Below are 18,867 nucleotides of genomic sequence, written 5' to 3' on the forward strand. Positions count from 1 at the left end.
AAATTTTCACCTGCACCTTACGGTACCTCACTATGGGAGTCCCCTCTCTTTTTCTTGCTTTATATTACCCATTCGGTTTTGAGGAGCACCTGACCCAATAGAGGGAGGATTCATCAGACTGAGAGAGGAAGCAGTTGTGACCACCCATAGAAGGCTGCGAGTGTGCTGTTCATTTATGCCCATTAAGGAGGGCTGAGAGGTAAGAGTCCCGGGAGCTCAGTCAGAGATCTGGTTCATCTTTTACTACATGGCTGTGTATTTGTAGTATCGAGCCGGTGCTCATCTTCATCCAGTGCATCCGTTCTGACAGCTGATTTGTGCTTACACATTTTTTTGGGACTGGATTCTCTCATTTAAATTCCTTTGCACAACCTGTTTTTACAATTTTTGCACATTAACTCTCAGAGTACTGCATATTTTTGTGGACTGATTACACTGCACTTTATTTTGGATACATTCATTGCTGAATTCTGTCAGCTCTTACATTAATTATTGTTATCACTTTATGTTATTTATATTTATTTTTATGTGACACTGTTAGTTCACCAGCGTGAAACGTTGCGCAGAATCTCTTTTTATTTTTATTCTTGTTCAATGTTATGTAAACATTATTAGGTTTTGCTGCACTATATATATTTTTGGTGGGTTCATTTATTAAGGGTCTATTTTAGCGCAAAAGCACTTGTCACTTTATCAAATATATACTGTATATATGTATGTATATTGTTTTTTTTTTAACTGGAGTTGGTGCATGTATTTACCGGTACATGCTAAAACTGTGTATAGTGAAAGAAAGTTGGGTCTTTACTATGTTTACCCAGCCTCCTTAGCAGTTCCCAGATTCTCTATAAATTATATACTTTTGGAAATGTCAGGTAGAAAGTAGCTGCAGCCTGGCAGCATTCCTTCTCTGCAGACAGCTCAGTGTGCACACGAAAGCTAAAGCTACTGTTCATGCCACCTGTGGCACTACTATTATAGCACACACCATCAGTTTAATTAAAACAATTATGCAATGAATGACAGGCAAATTAAATCTGCAGATTCTTTCTTCATTAAATGAGCACTTTGGGGATTAAACTTGCAAGAGTTACAAGAGTATCTCCAGAAAAACCACAGCATCACCTATGCAGTAAATGACTTAGAAAGCATTTACTAAAATACAGCAATATGATCACACAAAAACCACACCATGCAAATGATTATACTCGATATGCTAATACAAAAACCAGGGCAGAGAAGACAGCACAGGACTCTAGTGTAGTAAAGTAATCAAAAGCTTTACTAAGAACACAATAAATATACTCACAAAAATAAAGATAAAAGACATACAGTATGTACAGTAGTCAAAGGGAGCAAGCCCACTCTATCACACAGCAGTCCAATGAAAGGTGAGTGGATGAGTGGCAACAGCATGCTGACAGCTGTGTAGCTGGCTGACAGATAGAAAGCTTCACCAAGTGACCTCGGTTCCAGCTAGGGTTCCTTGTTCTCATGGGCAGCGTTTAGTGGACAGTGATTGTTGGGCTTGCAGGATGGGTTTTAAGGAATCCTTCTTTTCTTCAGCCCTTTTTGAGTATATTTATTGTATTCTTAGTAACGTTTTTGATTACTTTACTACACTAGAGGCACATGCCCGAGGGCTCTACTGTGCTTGCTCTGAAATGCGTTGCATCGCAAAGCGTCACGTCGCGTGTTACATGTGTGCTCCAACACCATCTTTGAATGACCTGGCCGGCTTTCCCCCTTCTTCCACGGCCACACACAGACCCTGGCAGACCCTTAGAGGGTGAACCCACCCAATCCCTACTATACTAATGACCATTTTATTCACTTGTTACTAGTGAGCTAGCAATTGGAATTTTTACTTTTATTAAACGTGTTCTACAGTGTGCATTTAGAAGCCCTTCTGGCATTTGGTTTATATATGCTAATAATGCACCTTGCCCCTGAAAAAAGAATGAATCTAACAAGTGGAAACATCATTACTAGAAAATATCAAATTATAGTATATCTATAGCCAAAGCTAGGTTTACCAGGCAGGAAGTGAGGTAAACTCTACAACAGAGAAACAGACAATAATACAAATTGGGGCCTATGCTTCTCAATGGATTTTATGGTACATACAACATTCTTATTTTCTCCATTATTATTTGAGGGATACATGAATTTTGAAACAGTTGGGGCTTACACAGCAGTCCAACTAAGGGGTGGGCAAAAGAGAAATCTGTTAATGGTCAAGGGAGGGCCACAGAGAAGCAACCTGATGCTCAAAACCAGAAAAGAACAGATCACCACCAAGGGGAATGACTGCGTCCAAAGGAACACTGAGTGTACACCAGCAAGAGAATGTGAAACCAAAGCATACTACTAATAATGAAGAAATAGATAAACAACATGATATGATAAAAAAGGACATTAGGACAAGTCCCCAAGATAACAGGTTCCCAGAGGAAACCTTGAACAAACAACATGTCCACAAGACAAGATGAGCTGGCTTTTAAATAATTGGCTTATGCCTGACACTCCCAACCCTGGGGAAGGAGAGAAGTCAAACTCCATAATGGGAAACAGGTTCCCTGGCCGGACAACCAATATTGCCATGAGATATCCAAGGAAATTGAGAAACTCACAGAGAAATGTCCAAAAACAGTAGCCAAAAGACTCCTGTCCTGAGACTGATAGAAATAAACATGGATACTAACTTTGAAATCAATCCAAAGGAAGAAGAGGGTTCCTTTTGCAAGCCACACAAGAAAGCTTTACAAGATTAGGCAGGGATGACAAGGATGCCATAGATTGGTGCATTTAAACACCAGAAAAGCAAAAGGATGGAACTCTTTTAATCCTGGAGATGTCTTTGAGTCTGGCAGAGAAAAGTGTCTCTAAGAATCATTTACCTTGCCCCTGTCTGTGAAGCATCCACAGCCATGAAGTAGTAGGAACCTTAGCCAAACATCTAAGGACATTCTCTCTCCTTAGTGGAGACTACAGCTGCTGAAAAGGAGTGCAGTCAAGAATAGCACTCTCAGTGCCATCCACTGTTGTCCAGGCCACTCATTCTGTCACTGGGAGGTTCTAAAACCAACTAAGAGAGGAAACAACTCACCCTTGCCATGAGAACATTCCACCCCTGTTAGTGCACAGAACATATCCTTCTTCCTCTGTAAGATATAATGTAACAAAAACCTACCCAGCAAAGCATGTGTGCTCCAAATAGTGATTATGTTTAAATTGCACTAAACTATTAGTAACATTAGTTACATTTTAACAAAATTAAGATTGAAGGATGCATGCTGTGCTTTTTTGCTATGAAAGCCCTATAATACTGATGTCCAATGAAGTCCAGGTTGTGGGGCTGACTCACAAAGGAAGTCCTTGAAGAAACAAGAACAAACTGATATGTGAAACAAGACTTAAAGTGGATGTAAACCCAAAATGTTTTATTTATTTTTTTGATGTCACAATGTAGAGTATAAGATTTCCTATCATCTGTGCCCAGTCTTGCCACACAGAGATAATCTGGCTCTGAGCAATCCTCTTTTATTGTTCAGTGAAATAAAATGGACTTACAGAGAAAAACCTTAGTCCGTTCCGCCCCCTTGCTGTGAGTGACAGGTTATTTACATATCTCATGTACTAGCTTCAGACAAGCATTATTTTTTAATTCCCACCGCCACTCCTATTCTGAAGTCATGTGGTTACTTTTCTGGATTTTGACTGGATGTTAGTGATCATAGCAGAATTCAGTGTAAGAAATACATAGGGAAAAAATGCATGTTGACAAGGGGAGTGTAGAGGTGGGTGTAGATTTTACTGACATCACAACTCCACCCACAGAGCTCCAGGCAACAGATCCACCCACAGAATCATAACAGACAGAGGGGAGACATTTGACAGATAAGGATACATGCAGGAGGCATGTATATCCTTATAGATCAGCACTATGGCAATAGTTTAGAAAGGATGAGAGTGGGTTTACATCCACTTTAAGCCCCAGATATAGCGACACTGTTTCAAGTTGTGTACCCCACCTAGTGCAGGAGAAATAAATCACCCTATTCATTTAAGGAATCCATGGGCCATGTTATTGACTTTTTGGTTCACAAGGACAGTCTGGATGTCTTACCTTAAGCCCAGAACCCCAGGGAGGCTGAAAAAGACCAAATATTTCTGCTAGAAAGGGAGATCAGCACCCTAATAACCCCTAAAGGGGAAAGATTATACATTTTCCAGGCAGTTAAGGAAGACCCACAGGGTGTAAAATTATTTAGAGAGGATTAGCAACTGAACAGCCCCACCTCTCGGTGACCAATATTTACCTATACTAGACACCAAGTATGCCATGAGGAATTTAGCATTATCCAAGGGTTTAGCATTCCCCTGAAAAAGGGAGTGCAAGTCCTGCAGACAATAACTACAGAAGTCAACTTCTCACTTAAACAGGAACAAGGGATCCCAAGGTATAGGGAACACCGGGGGTCCCTCTAAGGTGGAGAATGGTAAGGCTTACAGAGTGCAATGAGGGGTTTAACATTATATGAGGCTATATGATTCCCTTGCAAAAGGGAGTGCAAGTCCATGCAAGCAATAACTCTTAAAGTTGCTTTCTCACTTGTACAGAAAGAAGGTGGTTGCTGTGTGGAGGAAACCAAGGAAAACTTAACAAGACATATTGCTATGTAGCCAAGAAAAATTTTAAGGGATGCCAGACACAAAGGATTAGCCTGTGGGCTAAAAGAGGTTTCCTGAAGAAAAAATACCCAAGGACCCACCCAGATGTACAAGCAGCTCCCTACTTGGGATGCACCCTAATGAAGAAAGGCTTATTAGAAGGACTAGTTGACTACTTGACTTCTGCTGCCTGATTGAGTCCTAATTCTTTGATTATAAAACTGGTTCGGGGATGTCACATGAACACCATAAAATTGAACATTAGTTGGGAAGGTCCCCATCCCCGGTTTTCCTCCTGGGATAAGTGACACCGACAGCCAAGTAAAGTACCTGTGTGGTCAGATCAACATTGTATGTCCAATAATCCACAAATATAGATTGAGCCCAACCCTATCTGCTTGCCTAATGTGATGTCATTTAGGGGTATTTTAGCAGTAGGGATAAGCTTCGTATTCGAGTCGAACTCATGTTCGACTCGAACATCGTATGTTCGATCGTTCGTCGAATTACGAATGTTTTGGGCCGTTCGCGCCAAATTCGAGTTTTGTTTCACAGCCCTTAATTCACTGCTTGGCCAAATACAGCTTGCAAAAAACGGGGTGGCTTTGGCCAATTATGGCTCAGGGAGTTTAGTACACGCCCCACACTATAAATGGCCGTCTGCAGGTCGGCCTTGTGTAGTGTGTTGCGGTGGTTAAAGCGGTGGTTCACCCTAAAATCCACTTTCTGTCACTAGATCCAGCATACTGCTGACATCTGCAGTATGCTGGATTTTTTATTTTTTTTTGTACTTATCGTTTTATCCGTATGTCTGCTCCGGCTCCGAGCGGCGTATCCTTCCGGGTATAGGCGTTCCTAAGTAAAGCGCAGTTGATTGACGGGCTTGGATAGCGCGTCACACCTTCCGGAAATAGCCGACGTGACTCTCGGCAATTTACGGCGCCTGCGCAGTCAGCTCTACACGGCAGGCGCAGGCGCCGTATAGCGCCGTAAGCAGCCGAGAGTCACGTTGGCTATTTCCGGAAGGTGTGACGTGCTATCCAAGCCCGTCAATCAACTGCGCTTTACTTAGGAACGCCCATTCCCCGACGGATTCCCCGCTCGAGCCGGAGCAGACATACGGATAAAACGATAAGTACAAAAAAAAGAAAAAAAAATCCAGCATACTGCAGATGTCAGCAGTATGCTGGATCTAGTGACAGAAAGTGGATTTTAGGGTGAACCACCGCTTTAAGAGAGAACAGAGAAAGACAGAGAGAGTGTAATTTTTTGCAGGTAGATAGAGCAGGCAGGCAGACAGGCTAGTCAGTTAAAGTTACAGGGCTGGATTCAGATACAATGGTGTATCTATCCGCCCGGCATAACATATCTCAGATACATTACGCCGCTGTAACTTTGGGCGCAAGTTCTGTATTCAGAAAGAACTTGCACCCTTAGTTACGGCGGCGTAACGTATGTGTTGCGGCGCAAGGCCGCCTAATTCAAATGGGGATGTTGGGGGCATGTTGTATTTAAATTTGACTTTACCCCCCGCGTTTTTTACATTTTTTTTTAACGGCGCATGCGCCGTCCGTAAAATATCCCAGTGTGCATTGCGCCAAAGTACGCCACAAGAACGTATTGGAATCGACGTGAATGAAAATGACGTCCAGCCCTATTCGCGAATGAATTTTCAAAATTCGACCCGGGAACGACGGCCATACTTAACATAGGATACACCGCACACACCCCTCATATAGCAGGGGTAACTTAATGCCGGAAAAAGCCTAACGCAAACGACGTAAAAAAAAAAACGCCGGGCGGTCGTTCGTTTTTGAATCGGCGTAAATACTAATTTGCATATTCCTCGCGTAACTATACGGAAGCGCCACCTAGCGGCCAGCGATAATATGCAGCCTAAGATACGACGGTGTAAGACACTTACACCTGTCGGATCTTAGGGATATCTGTGCGTAACTGATTCTCTGAATCAGGCGCATAGATACGACCTCCCGCACTCAGAGATACGACGGCGTATCAGGAGATACGCCGTCGTATCTTGTTTCTGAATCTGGCCCACAGTGTGTAGAGGATATATATACATCTCAGGTGTTGTATATATATTTATACACTGTATAGTTTAGCTAGATCAGTTCTTCCTAATTTACTGGCAGGCAGGTGATTGTGCTAGCTGCAGTATTCTCACGTGGTGTATTGTCTGTGTCCTTTGTAGTTTGCACCTAAAGCTACTTGGTGTGTACTGCACGTGTCCTCTGTAGTTTGCACCTAAAGCTACTTGGTGTGTACTGCACGTGTGCTCTGTAGTTTGCACCTAAAGCTACTTGGTGTGTACTGTACGTGTGCACTGTAGTTTGCACCTAAAGCTACTTGGTGTGTACTGCACATGTGCTCGGTAGTTTGCGCCTAAAGCTACTTGGTGTGTACTGCACGTGTGCTCTGTAGTTTGCACCTAAAGTTACTTCGTGTGTACTGCACGTGTGCTCTGTAGTTTGCACCTAAAGCTACTTGGTGTGTACTGTACGTGTGCACTGTAGTTTGCACCTAAAGCTACTTGGTGTGTACTGCACATGTGCTCTGTAGTTTGCACCTAAAGCTACTTGGTGTGTACTGCACGTGTGCTCTGTAGTTTGCACCTAAAGCTACTTGGTGTGTACTGGCCGTGTCCTCTGTAGTTTGCACCTAAAGCTACTTGGTGTGTACTGCACGTGTCCTCTGTAGTTTGCACCTAAAGCTACTTGGTGTGTACTGGCCGTGTCCTCTGTAGTTTGCACCTAAAGCTACTTGGTGTGTACTGCATGTGTGCTCTGTAGTTTTCACCTAAAGATACTTGGTGTGTACTGGCCATGTCCTCTGTAATGTGCACCTAAATCTACTTGGTGTGTACTGCATGTGTGCTCTGTAGTTTGCACCTAAAGCTACTTGGTGTGTACTGGCCGTGTCCTCTGTAGTTTGCACCTAAAGCTACTTGGTGTGTACTGGCCGTGTCCTCTGTAGTTTGCACCTAAAGCTACTTGGTGTGTACTGCACATGTGCTCGGTAGTTTGCACCTAAAGCTACTTGGTGTGTACTGCACGTGTGCTCTGTAGTTTGCACCTAAAGCTACTTGGTGTGTACTGCACGTGTGCTCTGTAGTTTGCACCTAAAGCTACTTGGTGTGTACTGGCCGTGTCCTCTGTAGTTTGCACCTAAAGCTACTTGGTGTGTACTGCACGTGTCCTCTGTAGTTTGCACCTAAAGCTACTTGGTGTGTACTGGCCGTGTCCTCTGTAGTTTGCACCTAAAGCTGCTTGGTGTGTACTGCACGTGTCCTCTGTAGTTTGCACCTAAAGCTACTTGGTGTGTACTGGCCGTGTCCTCTGTAGTTTGCACCTAAAGCTACTTGGTGTGTACTGCACGTGTGCTCTGTAGTTTGCACCTAAAGCTACTTGGTGTGTACTGCATGTGTGCTCTGTAGTTTGCACCTAAAGCTACTTGGTGTGTACTGGCCGTGTCCTCTGTAGTTTGCACCTAAAGCTACTTGGAGTGTACTGCACGTGTGCTCAGTAGTTTGCACCTAAAGCTACTTGGTGTGTACTGCACGTGTGCTCTGTAGTTTGCACCTAAAGATACTTGGGGCCAGATCCACAAACGAATTACGCCGGCGTATCTATGGATACGCCGCGTAATTTTTAAAATGCCCCGTCATATCTTTGTTTTGTATCCACAAAAGAAGATATGACTGAATCTGGGCTTGATCCGACAGGCGTACGTCTTAGTACGCTGTCGGATCATAGGTGCATATTTACGCTGGCCGCTAGGTGGAGTTTCCGTCAAATTCCGCGTTGAGTATGCAAATTATCTAGATACGGCGATCCATGAACGTACATCCGTCCGGCGCATTTTTTTACGTCTTTTTTGTATGGCTTTTTTTGGCGTATAGTTACCCCTGCTATATGAGGTGTATCCTATGTTAAGTATGGCCGTCGTTCCCGTGGCGAATTTTGAAAATGTTACGTAGTTTGCGTAAGTCGTTCGCGAATAGGGCTTTGGCATTGTAAGCATTGGCTTGTTGCGGGTTAATTTTGAGCATGCGCACTGGAATACCCCCACCGATGGCGCATGCGCAGTTAAAAAAAAACGTAATTTACGTTGGGTCAAGACGTATTAACATAAAACATGCCGCCATCACATACATTTGAATTGCGCACCCTTACGCCGCCTAAGTTACACTACGCCGCCGTAACTTACGGCGGAAATTCTTTCAGGATACAAAAAAACTGTAAGTTACGGCGGCGTAGCGTATCAGAGATACGCTACGCCGGACGGAAGAATGCGCCACGCTACGTGGATCTGCCCCTTGGTGTGTACTGCACGTGTGCTCTGTAGTTTGCACCTAAAGCTACTTGGTGTGCACTGCACGTGTGCTCTGTAGTTTGCACCTAAAGCTACTTGGTGTGTACTGCACTTGTGCTCTGTAGTTTGCACCTAAATCTACCCAACATGGACAAAGATCACAATAAAAACTTAATGGGGTTGTAACGCTTCCCTGCTTTACCAAAGCATAAAAAAATGTTTTAGCTATATAGTTTATATATCCTTTAAGAAAACTCTATCCTTTTGAATGGACTGGCAGTGCACCTTAGCCCACTAAATATTGGACACACAGCTGTTTAAAGCAGTGCGCCACAACACACATCATGTGCTATGGTGAATTTCAGAGTGGGTGCGTTTTCTATTACCGTAACATAACTTTGGGATGCCATTCAACTTAAATGTCACCTCAGTGCACAAAATCATGGCAAACTGCCATGCATTGCTATATTGTGCAGTAAAACATGTTCTTTTTTTTCCCAGGTCACCCTATACCAAAGCACAGCTTAACAGCTATGGTGACTGCTCAATTTTAACAAAATGGAGTCACTTGCTGTTTAAGGAAGAGACCCAATCAAAATTAAACAAACAAAATAACGTTGTTGCTAGCGTTGAGCTAGATTGCATGTAAAGCTAAAATATGAAATATCCAATGTCACTCTCCATTGTTGTTGTTTTAACAATTACCATCACCCTAGGTGTTGTCTCCCAATGCTCCCAGTGCAGCCAGCCTAGTGTATACTTGTTAAACTTTAGTACTACCTACCCCGACTTATTGACAACAGCTCCCAGTGTGTGTATCATGGTAAAAGGCATGTTTTGAGGGAGGGGGAGGCACTTCTGGGCTGTGTAGAGGTTACCAGGTGGCCCAGGTCAGTTCTAAAATAACGAGCACAGTTGGTAGATTTCTTTTGTATAGTATATGTATAATAACATTATTGTGATAGAGGCACATCATTGCTAAGTTACAGAATTCGATTTTTAAGAGTATAGGCTTGGTAGCAGTGAGAGTGACGTGTCTCCTTTTCCCACAACACTGCAAGTTTCATTATTACAATGTAAGTAATAATTTATTCCTCATTGGTGACAGAGTTTAATAAAATTTTATATAAATTGCACTTACCTTCACATCATTTACATTCATCCTAGTGCCTTCCTTTCCAACAAATATATCATCTATGTCTACAAGAATGAATCTGTCCAAAGATAAACTAAGTTTCTTCCCAGTCAAAAAAGATATGGCATCTATAAAAATTAATTTATGCAACCAAAAATTCAAGTTGTTTCCAAACAAAACTCGTTGAATCCCATCATGGAGTCCCAGGTCCTGGATTACAGTGGCTTGAAGGGAAGATATGGATAAAGAAGGTTCATGTTGCTCAGATGATTGCAATTCAGATAAAATCACAGGTTGGTATGTTGAGTGGTTGTACTGGAAAACCGTCCAGTCTTCCCCAGGCAAAGGACCTTTTGCAACTGTTGCTTTTGTTATATGAAGCAGTGGAGATGATGGATTTACAAAACAGTCTTTCAGAGCTACATTGTTGTAGAGAAGTAAAGGAAAACCATTCAGTTTGGTATTTGTCAAGCTATTTTCATTAGCTTTGTGGAACGCAATAATGCTGACGCTGTAATCAATGCAGTATTTTTCGAGGAGTTCTCGATTCCAAGAGTCCATTGCTACATACTTTAAGATGTTTTCATAGATAATGATTGCATATTTACCTTTGCCATCTTTTGTGAGTGGAGGGATGTCTCCTTTACCAGGTGCAATTACTATGTGGTACTGAAATCTGCTGGATTCCAAGATGGCTACAATGTCTTGTCCAAGCTGAGAGTATTGGCTCTCCACAAAGAGTAACACTGTGAGATCTGTCATGGCAGCAGTACCAGTACTAATTGGCTTAACTGTCCTCATCTCGACTGTCCTGTATGGTAACAGGTTTATGTCTTCACAGTCAGCTTGAGCTGTTGTCTCAATAAGTACTATTGTCTGCTTGTGACCAGAATATAAATAGTAGGCAGAAATCACTATACTTATAAGACAGAAAGTGGCTAAGAGAAGTACTAGTGTTCGGAAGCTCCTGCGCAACTTTACAATATGATTCATGTTTTATGTTTTCAAAAATGGCAGCGTCTTTCCACCTATTCCGTCACCTAAACTGACTCGGTGAGTGGAACATAGAAGTGAACTTGCACTCCTCTGTAAGTGCTTATGTGACCATTGCACTACATTTATATTAATGTCTATTAAATAAGTTCAGTCAAGAGCACACATGTATAGAAGTCTGGACGATGAACTTGTCTTGCCACCAGGATTTCTTGTTTTCTAATGGTGATCATTACCTATAAAACAAAAATATCAATACAATTATCACATTTAAAAAAAATAACAATAACAAATTACAGTCTGCAACCTATTAAAGTTTATCTGAATAAAAAAATATATTTGATAAATTTTCTCATTTTAAATTATGAAAGATTGTCAGCTAGGCCAAATAGCCAGCATCACTAGAAATGTTTCCCAGTAAGTGATAAAAACACCATGAGAACTATATTGCCAAAACAATGGAGTGAGTTTCAGTAAAAGACCTTGAAAACTGGCTATGACAGGGGACTTCTCAAGCAATGACAATGGCATGTGTTTATCTGTAAGAACCTTCTCAAATTAAAACAGCTTAACCACTTACCCCCCGGACCATATTGCTGCCCAAAGACCAGAGTACTTTTTGCGATTCGGGACTGCGTCGCTTTAACAGACAATTGCGCGGTCGTGCGACGTGGCTCCCAAACAAAATTGGCGTCCTTTTTTTCCCACAAATAGAGCTTACTTTTGGTGGTATTTGATCACCTCTGCGGTTTTTAGTTTTTGCGCTATAAACAAAAATAGAGAGCCAATTTTGAAAAAAATGAATATTTTTTACATTTTGCTATAATAAATATCCCCCAAAAATATATAAAAAAAAAAATTTTTTCCTCAGTTTAGGCCGATACCTTTTCTTCTACATATTTTTCGTAAAAAAAAATCGCAATAAGCGTTTATTGATTGGTTTGCGCAAAAGTTATAGCGTTTACAAAATAGGGGGTATTTTTATGTCATTTTAATAATATTTTTTTTACTAGTAATGGCGGCGATCAGCGATTTTTTTTTCGGTATTGCGACATTATGGCGGACACTTCGGACACTTTTGACACATTTTTGGGACCATTGGCATTTTTATAGCGATCAGTGCTATAAAAATGCATTGGATTACTATAAAAATGCCACTGGCAGTGAAGGGGTTAACACTAGGGGGTGGGGAAGGGGTTAAGTATGCCTGGGTGTGTTCTTACTGTGGGGGGGGTGGCCTCACTAGGGGAAACACTGATCCTCGGTTCATACATTGTATGAACCGAAGATCAGCATTTCCCCTGCTGACAGGACCGGGAGCTGTGTGTTTACACACACAGCTCCCGGTCCCCGCTCTGTAACGAGCGATCGCGTGTGCCCGGCGGCGATCGCGCCCGCCGGGCACACGCACGGGAGTCGGGGGCGAGCGGGCGGCGCGCGCGCGCCCCTAGTGGCGGCTGGGAGAGAGGACGTCATATTACGTGCTCTCGCCCAGCAGAGCCACCTTGTGGACGTATATCGACGGTGCGCGGTCGGCAAGTGGTTAAAGTGATTGTAAAGTCTTGTTTTTTTTTTTTTTAAGAATAACAAATATGTTATACTTACCTGCTCTGTGTAATGGTTTTGCACAGAGCAGCCCAGAACCTCCTCTTTTTGGGTCCCTCAACGACACTTCTGGCCCCTCCCTCCTGCTGAATACGTCCCACAACAAGCAGCTTGCTATGGGGGCACCTGAGCTGAGCCACAGCTCCCTGTGTCCATTCAGATGGCCCGCCCCCCTTCTCTCCTCATTGGCTGACTGACTTTGATTGCCAGCAGTGGGAGCAAATGGCGCCATGCTGTTCTCTTAGCCAATTAGGAGGGGAGTCCCGGACAGCCGAAGCACTGCTGGAACATCTCTGAAACTAGATGGGGCTCAGGCATAGAATGCATTAAGATAAAAACCCTTCTGCCTTTACAACCACTTTAAGGACAACACACTCACCATTCAAGTTACTGTCTATGTTTGCTAGTCCTTATACACAGCCAACATGGACCAGCGGTATATGGGGAAAAACACAGAATGTTATACTTTCTACTGTCCAATTTAACAGGGAACAAACCTAGACCTATGCGTTCAGCTGTTCTCCATTGACCCAAGGTTGAGAAAAGCACACAAAAAAAGGTTTAAAGAATAAACACTCTGAGCATGGTAACAAGACAGGTTAATAGAGAAGACTAGGAATTGAAAGTTAATTAAACTTTTAATATTGTATCAGACAAAATCATGATATTGTTAAGTACAAATTTGGAAAGGACTATTAACCACTTAAGGACCGCCTCCTGCACATGTACGTCGGCAGAATGGCACGGATGGGCACAAGCACGTACCTGTACGTCCTCTTTAAGTGCTTCCCCGTTCTTCACTGTGGCGCTGTCATTGATCGTCTGTTCCCTGATATAGGGAAAGCCGATCAATGACATCACACATCCAGCCCCGCCCCCCTACAGTTAGAAACACATATGAGGTCACACTTAACCCATTCAGCGCCTCTAGTGGTTAACTCCCAAACTGCAATTGTCATTTTCACAGTAAACAATGCATTTTTATAGCATTTTTTGCTGTGAAAATGACAATGGTCTCAAAAATGTGTCAAAATTGTCCAATGTGTCTGCCGTAATGTCGCAGTCACGAAAAAAATCGCTGATCACCACCATTAGTAGTAAAACATTTTTTTAATAAAAATGCAATAAAACTATCCCCTATTTTGTAAACGCTATAAATTTTGCGCAAACCAATCGATAAATGCTTATTGCGATTTTTTTTACCAAAAATAGGTAGAAGAATATGTATCGGCCTAAACTGAGAAAAAAAAATTATAGATTTTTGGGGGATATTTATTATAGCAAAAAGAAAAAAATATTGCATTTTTTTCAAAATTGTCGCTCTATTTTTGTTTATAGCGCAAAAAATAAAAAACGCAGAGGTGATCAAATACCACCACCAAAAGAAAGCTCTATTTGTGGGAAAAAAAGGATGCCAATTTTGTTTGGGAGCTACATTGCACGACCGCGCAATTGTCAGTTAAAACGACGCAGTGCCGAATCGCAAAAAGTGGCCAGGTCCTTTACCTGCATTTTGGTCCGGGTCTTAAGTGGTTAAAGGGTGGCTCAATGTTTCAATGTATATATGCACTGATAAAACATGATAATATACAAAAAGACACAATCATGACAGAATATCATATTATCTGAAAAGTGTCATAATTCATAAATCATAATTTTTTTCATATGTTTGTTGATTCATAATCATTATTATTTGAAATGTGTGTGCTTCATTATTTAGATATAAAAGTAGTAGCTTAAAGTGTACAATTATTTGTATGTGTATCATGAATTTTTATTTTTGGACTGCTAAGGTTGACATGTAGTTTATTATATAAAGATTTGATGCATTCTTTCCCTGGAAGACCTGCATATAGAGATTTCCAGTCTCAGAGTGCCACCCGGTGGCCAAATATAGGTATTGCTTGTACAAACACATAGTTGATCAATAATATAATGCACCAATGAGAAGTCAATAAATAATACAACATTTCACGCTTTAGGTGGGTTTTCAAGGGCTATTGTTTAATAAACAGCAAGCTCAAGATCACACCCATGTCTCACACCTGTCATCTACAGAAGAGGACATCATCTCGTCCATGATCAGACATCCCAGTACACACATCTTCCATCTGAGCTAGATGCCATTTTGGGAAGACAGACTCTATATTAGGCTTGGCCTGTCTCCACCCATAGGTCGGCAGCCATCTTAAGGTAATCCAGCCGCAACGTTCCACTCAATTGCTTCTGAAGCCCTGTACACACGATCGGGTATCTGATGGAATCTAATCCGATTGATTTTTTCATTGGATATCCGATGAAGCTGACATTCATCAGTCTTGCCTACACACCATCGGTTAAAAATCCGATTGTGTCCAACTCGGTCACGTAAAACGCTACGACGTGCTGAGAAAAATTAAGTTCAATGCTTCCGAGCATGCGTCGACTTGATTCTGAGCATGCATGGATTTTTGACCGATGGACTTCCCCACAGACGATTGTTTTTTTCTATCGTTTTTTTAACCATAGGAAAAATTTAAAACCGGTTCTATTTTTTTTCACCGATGGAAAAAACTATGGGGCCCACACACGATCGGTTCGTCCGATGAAAACGGTCCATTGGTCCGTTTTCATCAGACAAACCGATCGTGTGTACAGGGCTTAAGGGTAATTGTAGTGCGTTTCTTAATTAATAGGCCAATTGCAATAGTTGTTGCTGTCATTTAATATTCCTTTTGCGATAACATAACCTCTAGAGTAAAGCTAGATCATGTTTTGAATTTTTTTTTCTTGGGCCATATTGGTGCATCCTACAGACAGGTTTAACCCTTATTCTTTCTGCACGAGAATAACAGTGGTAATCTGTCAAATGCAGAGTATTGTCTGCCAGGTTTATTTATAAATGGTTATGCTGTCTACAAGGAGAAATTATTGAATTATTTAATTTAATCCAATATACTGTATATAGCCATGCTTTAGTATGAGAACATACTGTAAGTAATTAATTGTGAAGATAATTTCAGAATCTGTGTCAACCTCTTAATCGGACTGTTAGGCCCGGTACACACGAGCAAACATGTACGATGAAACCGGTCCGTCGGACCGTTTTCACCGTACATGCCTGCCAGAGGGCTTCTGTACGATGGTTGTACTAACCATCGTACAGAAGTCCGCGCGTAAACTATACGCGGGGCGTGTCCGCGTCGTCGCCGCGACGATGACGCGGCGACGTGGGCGGGCCTGCCATTTAAAGGCTTCCACGCATGCGTCGAAGTCATTCGACGCATGCGAGGGACGGCGGGCGCTCGGACATGTACGGTAGGTCTGTACTGATGACCGTACATGTCCGAGCGGGCAGGATTCCAGCGGACGGTTTTAAAACACGTCCAGGAATATTTGTCTGCTGGGAAAAGGCCCGGCGGGCAAATGTTTGCTGGAATTCGGCCCGCTCGCGCCTACACACGACCGAACATGTATGCTGAAACTGGCCCGCGGACCAGTTTCAGCATACATGTTTGGTCGTGTGTACGGGGCCTTAGTGGTGTTTGTAAAGTTACTTATTGTAAATACATTTTTATTTATTTTCTAGTTTTGCAGTACATATTTTCACACAAGTTTATTGTATTTAAAGAATAGCGGCACTGGACAAACAATCTCAGGAATAATTCATTTGCTTAATTATTTTTAATAAAAAAGCAAAGCAGGGAATAAAAACCAACTTCCACTTCCCTTAGTAAAACCACCACATACAGTAAAAAAAACACTGGCTAGGCACACAATTAACCCTTTGATTGCCCTAGTTGTTCAACCCCTTCCCAGCCAGTGTCATCGGTAAAGTGGCAGTGCACAGTTTTATCACTGTCACTGGTTCCCACAAAGTGTCAAAAGTGTAAGTTAGTTTCCAATTGTCCAGCGCAATATCGCAGTCCTGCTATACGTCGCTCATCGACTCCATTACTATTATAAAATAAATAAATAAAAAATTCAGTATATATTGCATAGTTTGTAGGCACTATGGGGTTTATTTACAAAAAGGAAAATCCACTTTGTTTAACCCCTTCCCAGCCAGTGTCATCGGTAAAGTGACAGTGCACAGTTTTATCATTGTCACTGGTTCCCACAAAGTGTCAGAAGTGTGAGTTAGTGTCCAATTGTTCAGCGCAATATCGCAGTCCTGCTATACGTCGCTCATCGACTCCATTACTATTATAAAATAAATAAATAAAAAATTCAGCATCCAACAGCAGAAGTGAGGACTTAATCCAGTTAATAACAAGACCTGAGTAGGTCCCAAACCTGCCAACCACTGTCATCGCCTCCTTCAGGGATTCCTTTGTGTCTCCCAGAAGCAGCATGGTGTCATCAGCGTAGAGCATACGCTTCTCCTGAATTCCTCCATAGTTAAAACCCCTTACTCTTTGGTTTGCCCTGATCAAGGCCGCCATAGGCTCAATGGCGATGGCGAAAAGTAGCGGGGACAGCGTGCACCCTTGCCGAGTGCCCCTATGCAGGCTTACCTGTAGGTGTAAATGTCAAAAGTGGCACCACTGTCTATGTCCATGTCTATGGCGCATGTGCCATAGACAACGGCGCACAGGCGCACTGAGAATAGCCGCCTTAAATTCGTCAATGCCCAATTTGACGGCTCCCGCGTGCATGCGCACAGTGACGTCATCGCCGCTCCGGCCACACACATCGCCGGAGCGGCGATACCCAGAAGTAACCTCCGGGAGCGATTGATGCGGCGGAGGGGGACACAAGGATGGCTTCTGGTGCATTGTTCTAAGGTAAGTACATGCATAATGAGCTTGTATGCTAGTCATACTAGCTAATTATGGCTTTGTCTTGCAGGTTTTTTATTTATTTTTAAATGTGTAACTGGGTTTACTTCCTCTTTAAGTATCAAATTTGGAGTGAGCCTACAGTTTTTTTGCATGGGGTTCCTTTTTAAAATGCATACTAGATCCATATTAAGGATAAGGGTCTGGTATGTATTTTTAGGGGTATCCCATCCATTTTATTTTTATGTGGAGTCCTCCATTAACATCTATACCAGGGTCTGGTATAGATGGGGGACACTGCTTTGTTTACAAGCAGAAAGAATCAGCCTGGAACTGTCATTTACTGACAAATTAACTGGCATTTTGTTTCTTAAAATATTATAGTTTTGCTGTAGTAGGTTGAATATATAAAACAGATGCATCACTTCACATAGCACAGTGGTGTAGAAAATAGCACTCTCACCTAGCAGTAAAAAGGGTTGCTGGTTCGAATCCCGACCACGACACTACCTGCCTGGAGTTTGCATGTTCTCCCTGTGCCTGCGTGGGTTTCCTCTGGGTACTCCGGTTTCCTCCCACACCCCAAAGACATGTTGGTAAGTTATTTGGCTTCTGCCCAAATTGGCTCTAGTATATGAATGTAAGTTAGGGACCTTAGGGCCAGATTCACCAAAGAGATACGACGGTGTTTCTCCTGATACGCCGTCGTATCTCTGTTTCTATCTATGCGACTGATTCATAGAATCAGTTACGCATAGATATCCATAAGATCCGACAGGTGTAATTGTTTTACACTGTCGGATCTTAGGATACAATACCGCGGCCGCCGCTGGGTGGAGTTTGCGTCGTAAACCAGCGTCGGGTATGCAAATTAGCAGTTACGGCAGATCCCAGACGGATTTTCGCGTTCGCTACGTCGCTGCTAGTCTAGTTTCCCGTCTCAAAGTTAGTCGCCGTTTGACCTGCCCTAACTTTAGTCAGCAATCGTATTGCTGTCTAAAGTATGGCCGTGGTTCCCGCGTCGAAATGTAAAATTTAACGTCGTTTGCGTAACACGTCCGGGAATACGGAAGTACGCTACGAGCGTCGCCGTTCGAAAAAATGACGTCACGGCGTGCAAAGCACGGCGGGAGTTAGGAAACGGAGCATGCACAGTAGGTCCGGCGCGGGAGCGCGCCTAATTTAAATGGCACACGCCCATTTGAATTGGCCCGCCTTGCACCGGAGGCCGCTGGCGTAGTTTTAATCGCAAGTGCTTTGTGAATCAGGCACTTGCGATGAAAACTTGTGGCGGTGTAACGTATCTACGATACGTTACGCCGCCGCAGTTCTATGTGAATCTGGCCCCTAGATTGTAAGCTCCTTGAG

At 42.7% G+C, this 18,867-nt stretch overlaps 1 protein-coding gene across 2 annotated transcripts in view; it reads right to left on the reverse strand.

Moving 5' to 3' along the window:
- Positions 1 to 18,867, reverse strand: part of LOC120918466 (bifunctional heparan sulfate N-deacetylase/N-sulfotransferase 4-like) — a 494,123-nt gene that overhangs the window by 426,558 nt on the left and 48,698 nt on the right. For both annotated transcript variants that reach the window (XR_005744379.1, XM_040330064.1), the window contains exon 2: positions 10,148 to 11,370. Coding sequence is in view for 1 of the 2 variants with exons in the window: in XM_040330064.1 (XP_040185998.1) it covers positions 10,148 to 11,134 (987 nt within the window). In the remaining variant the exon portion in view is untranslated. The remainder of the gene's footprint in view (positions 1 to 10,147; positions 11,371 to 18,867) is intronic.

This window comes from Rana temporaria, chromosome 1 (genome assembly GCF_905171775.1).
Source record: "Rana temporaria chromosome 1, aRanTem1.1, whole genome shotgun sequence".
Taxonomy (NCBI): Eukaryota; Metazoa; Chordata; class Amphibia; order Anura; family Ranidae; genus Rana; species Rana temporaria.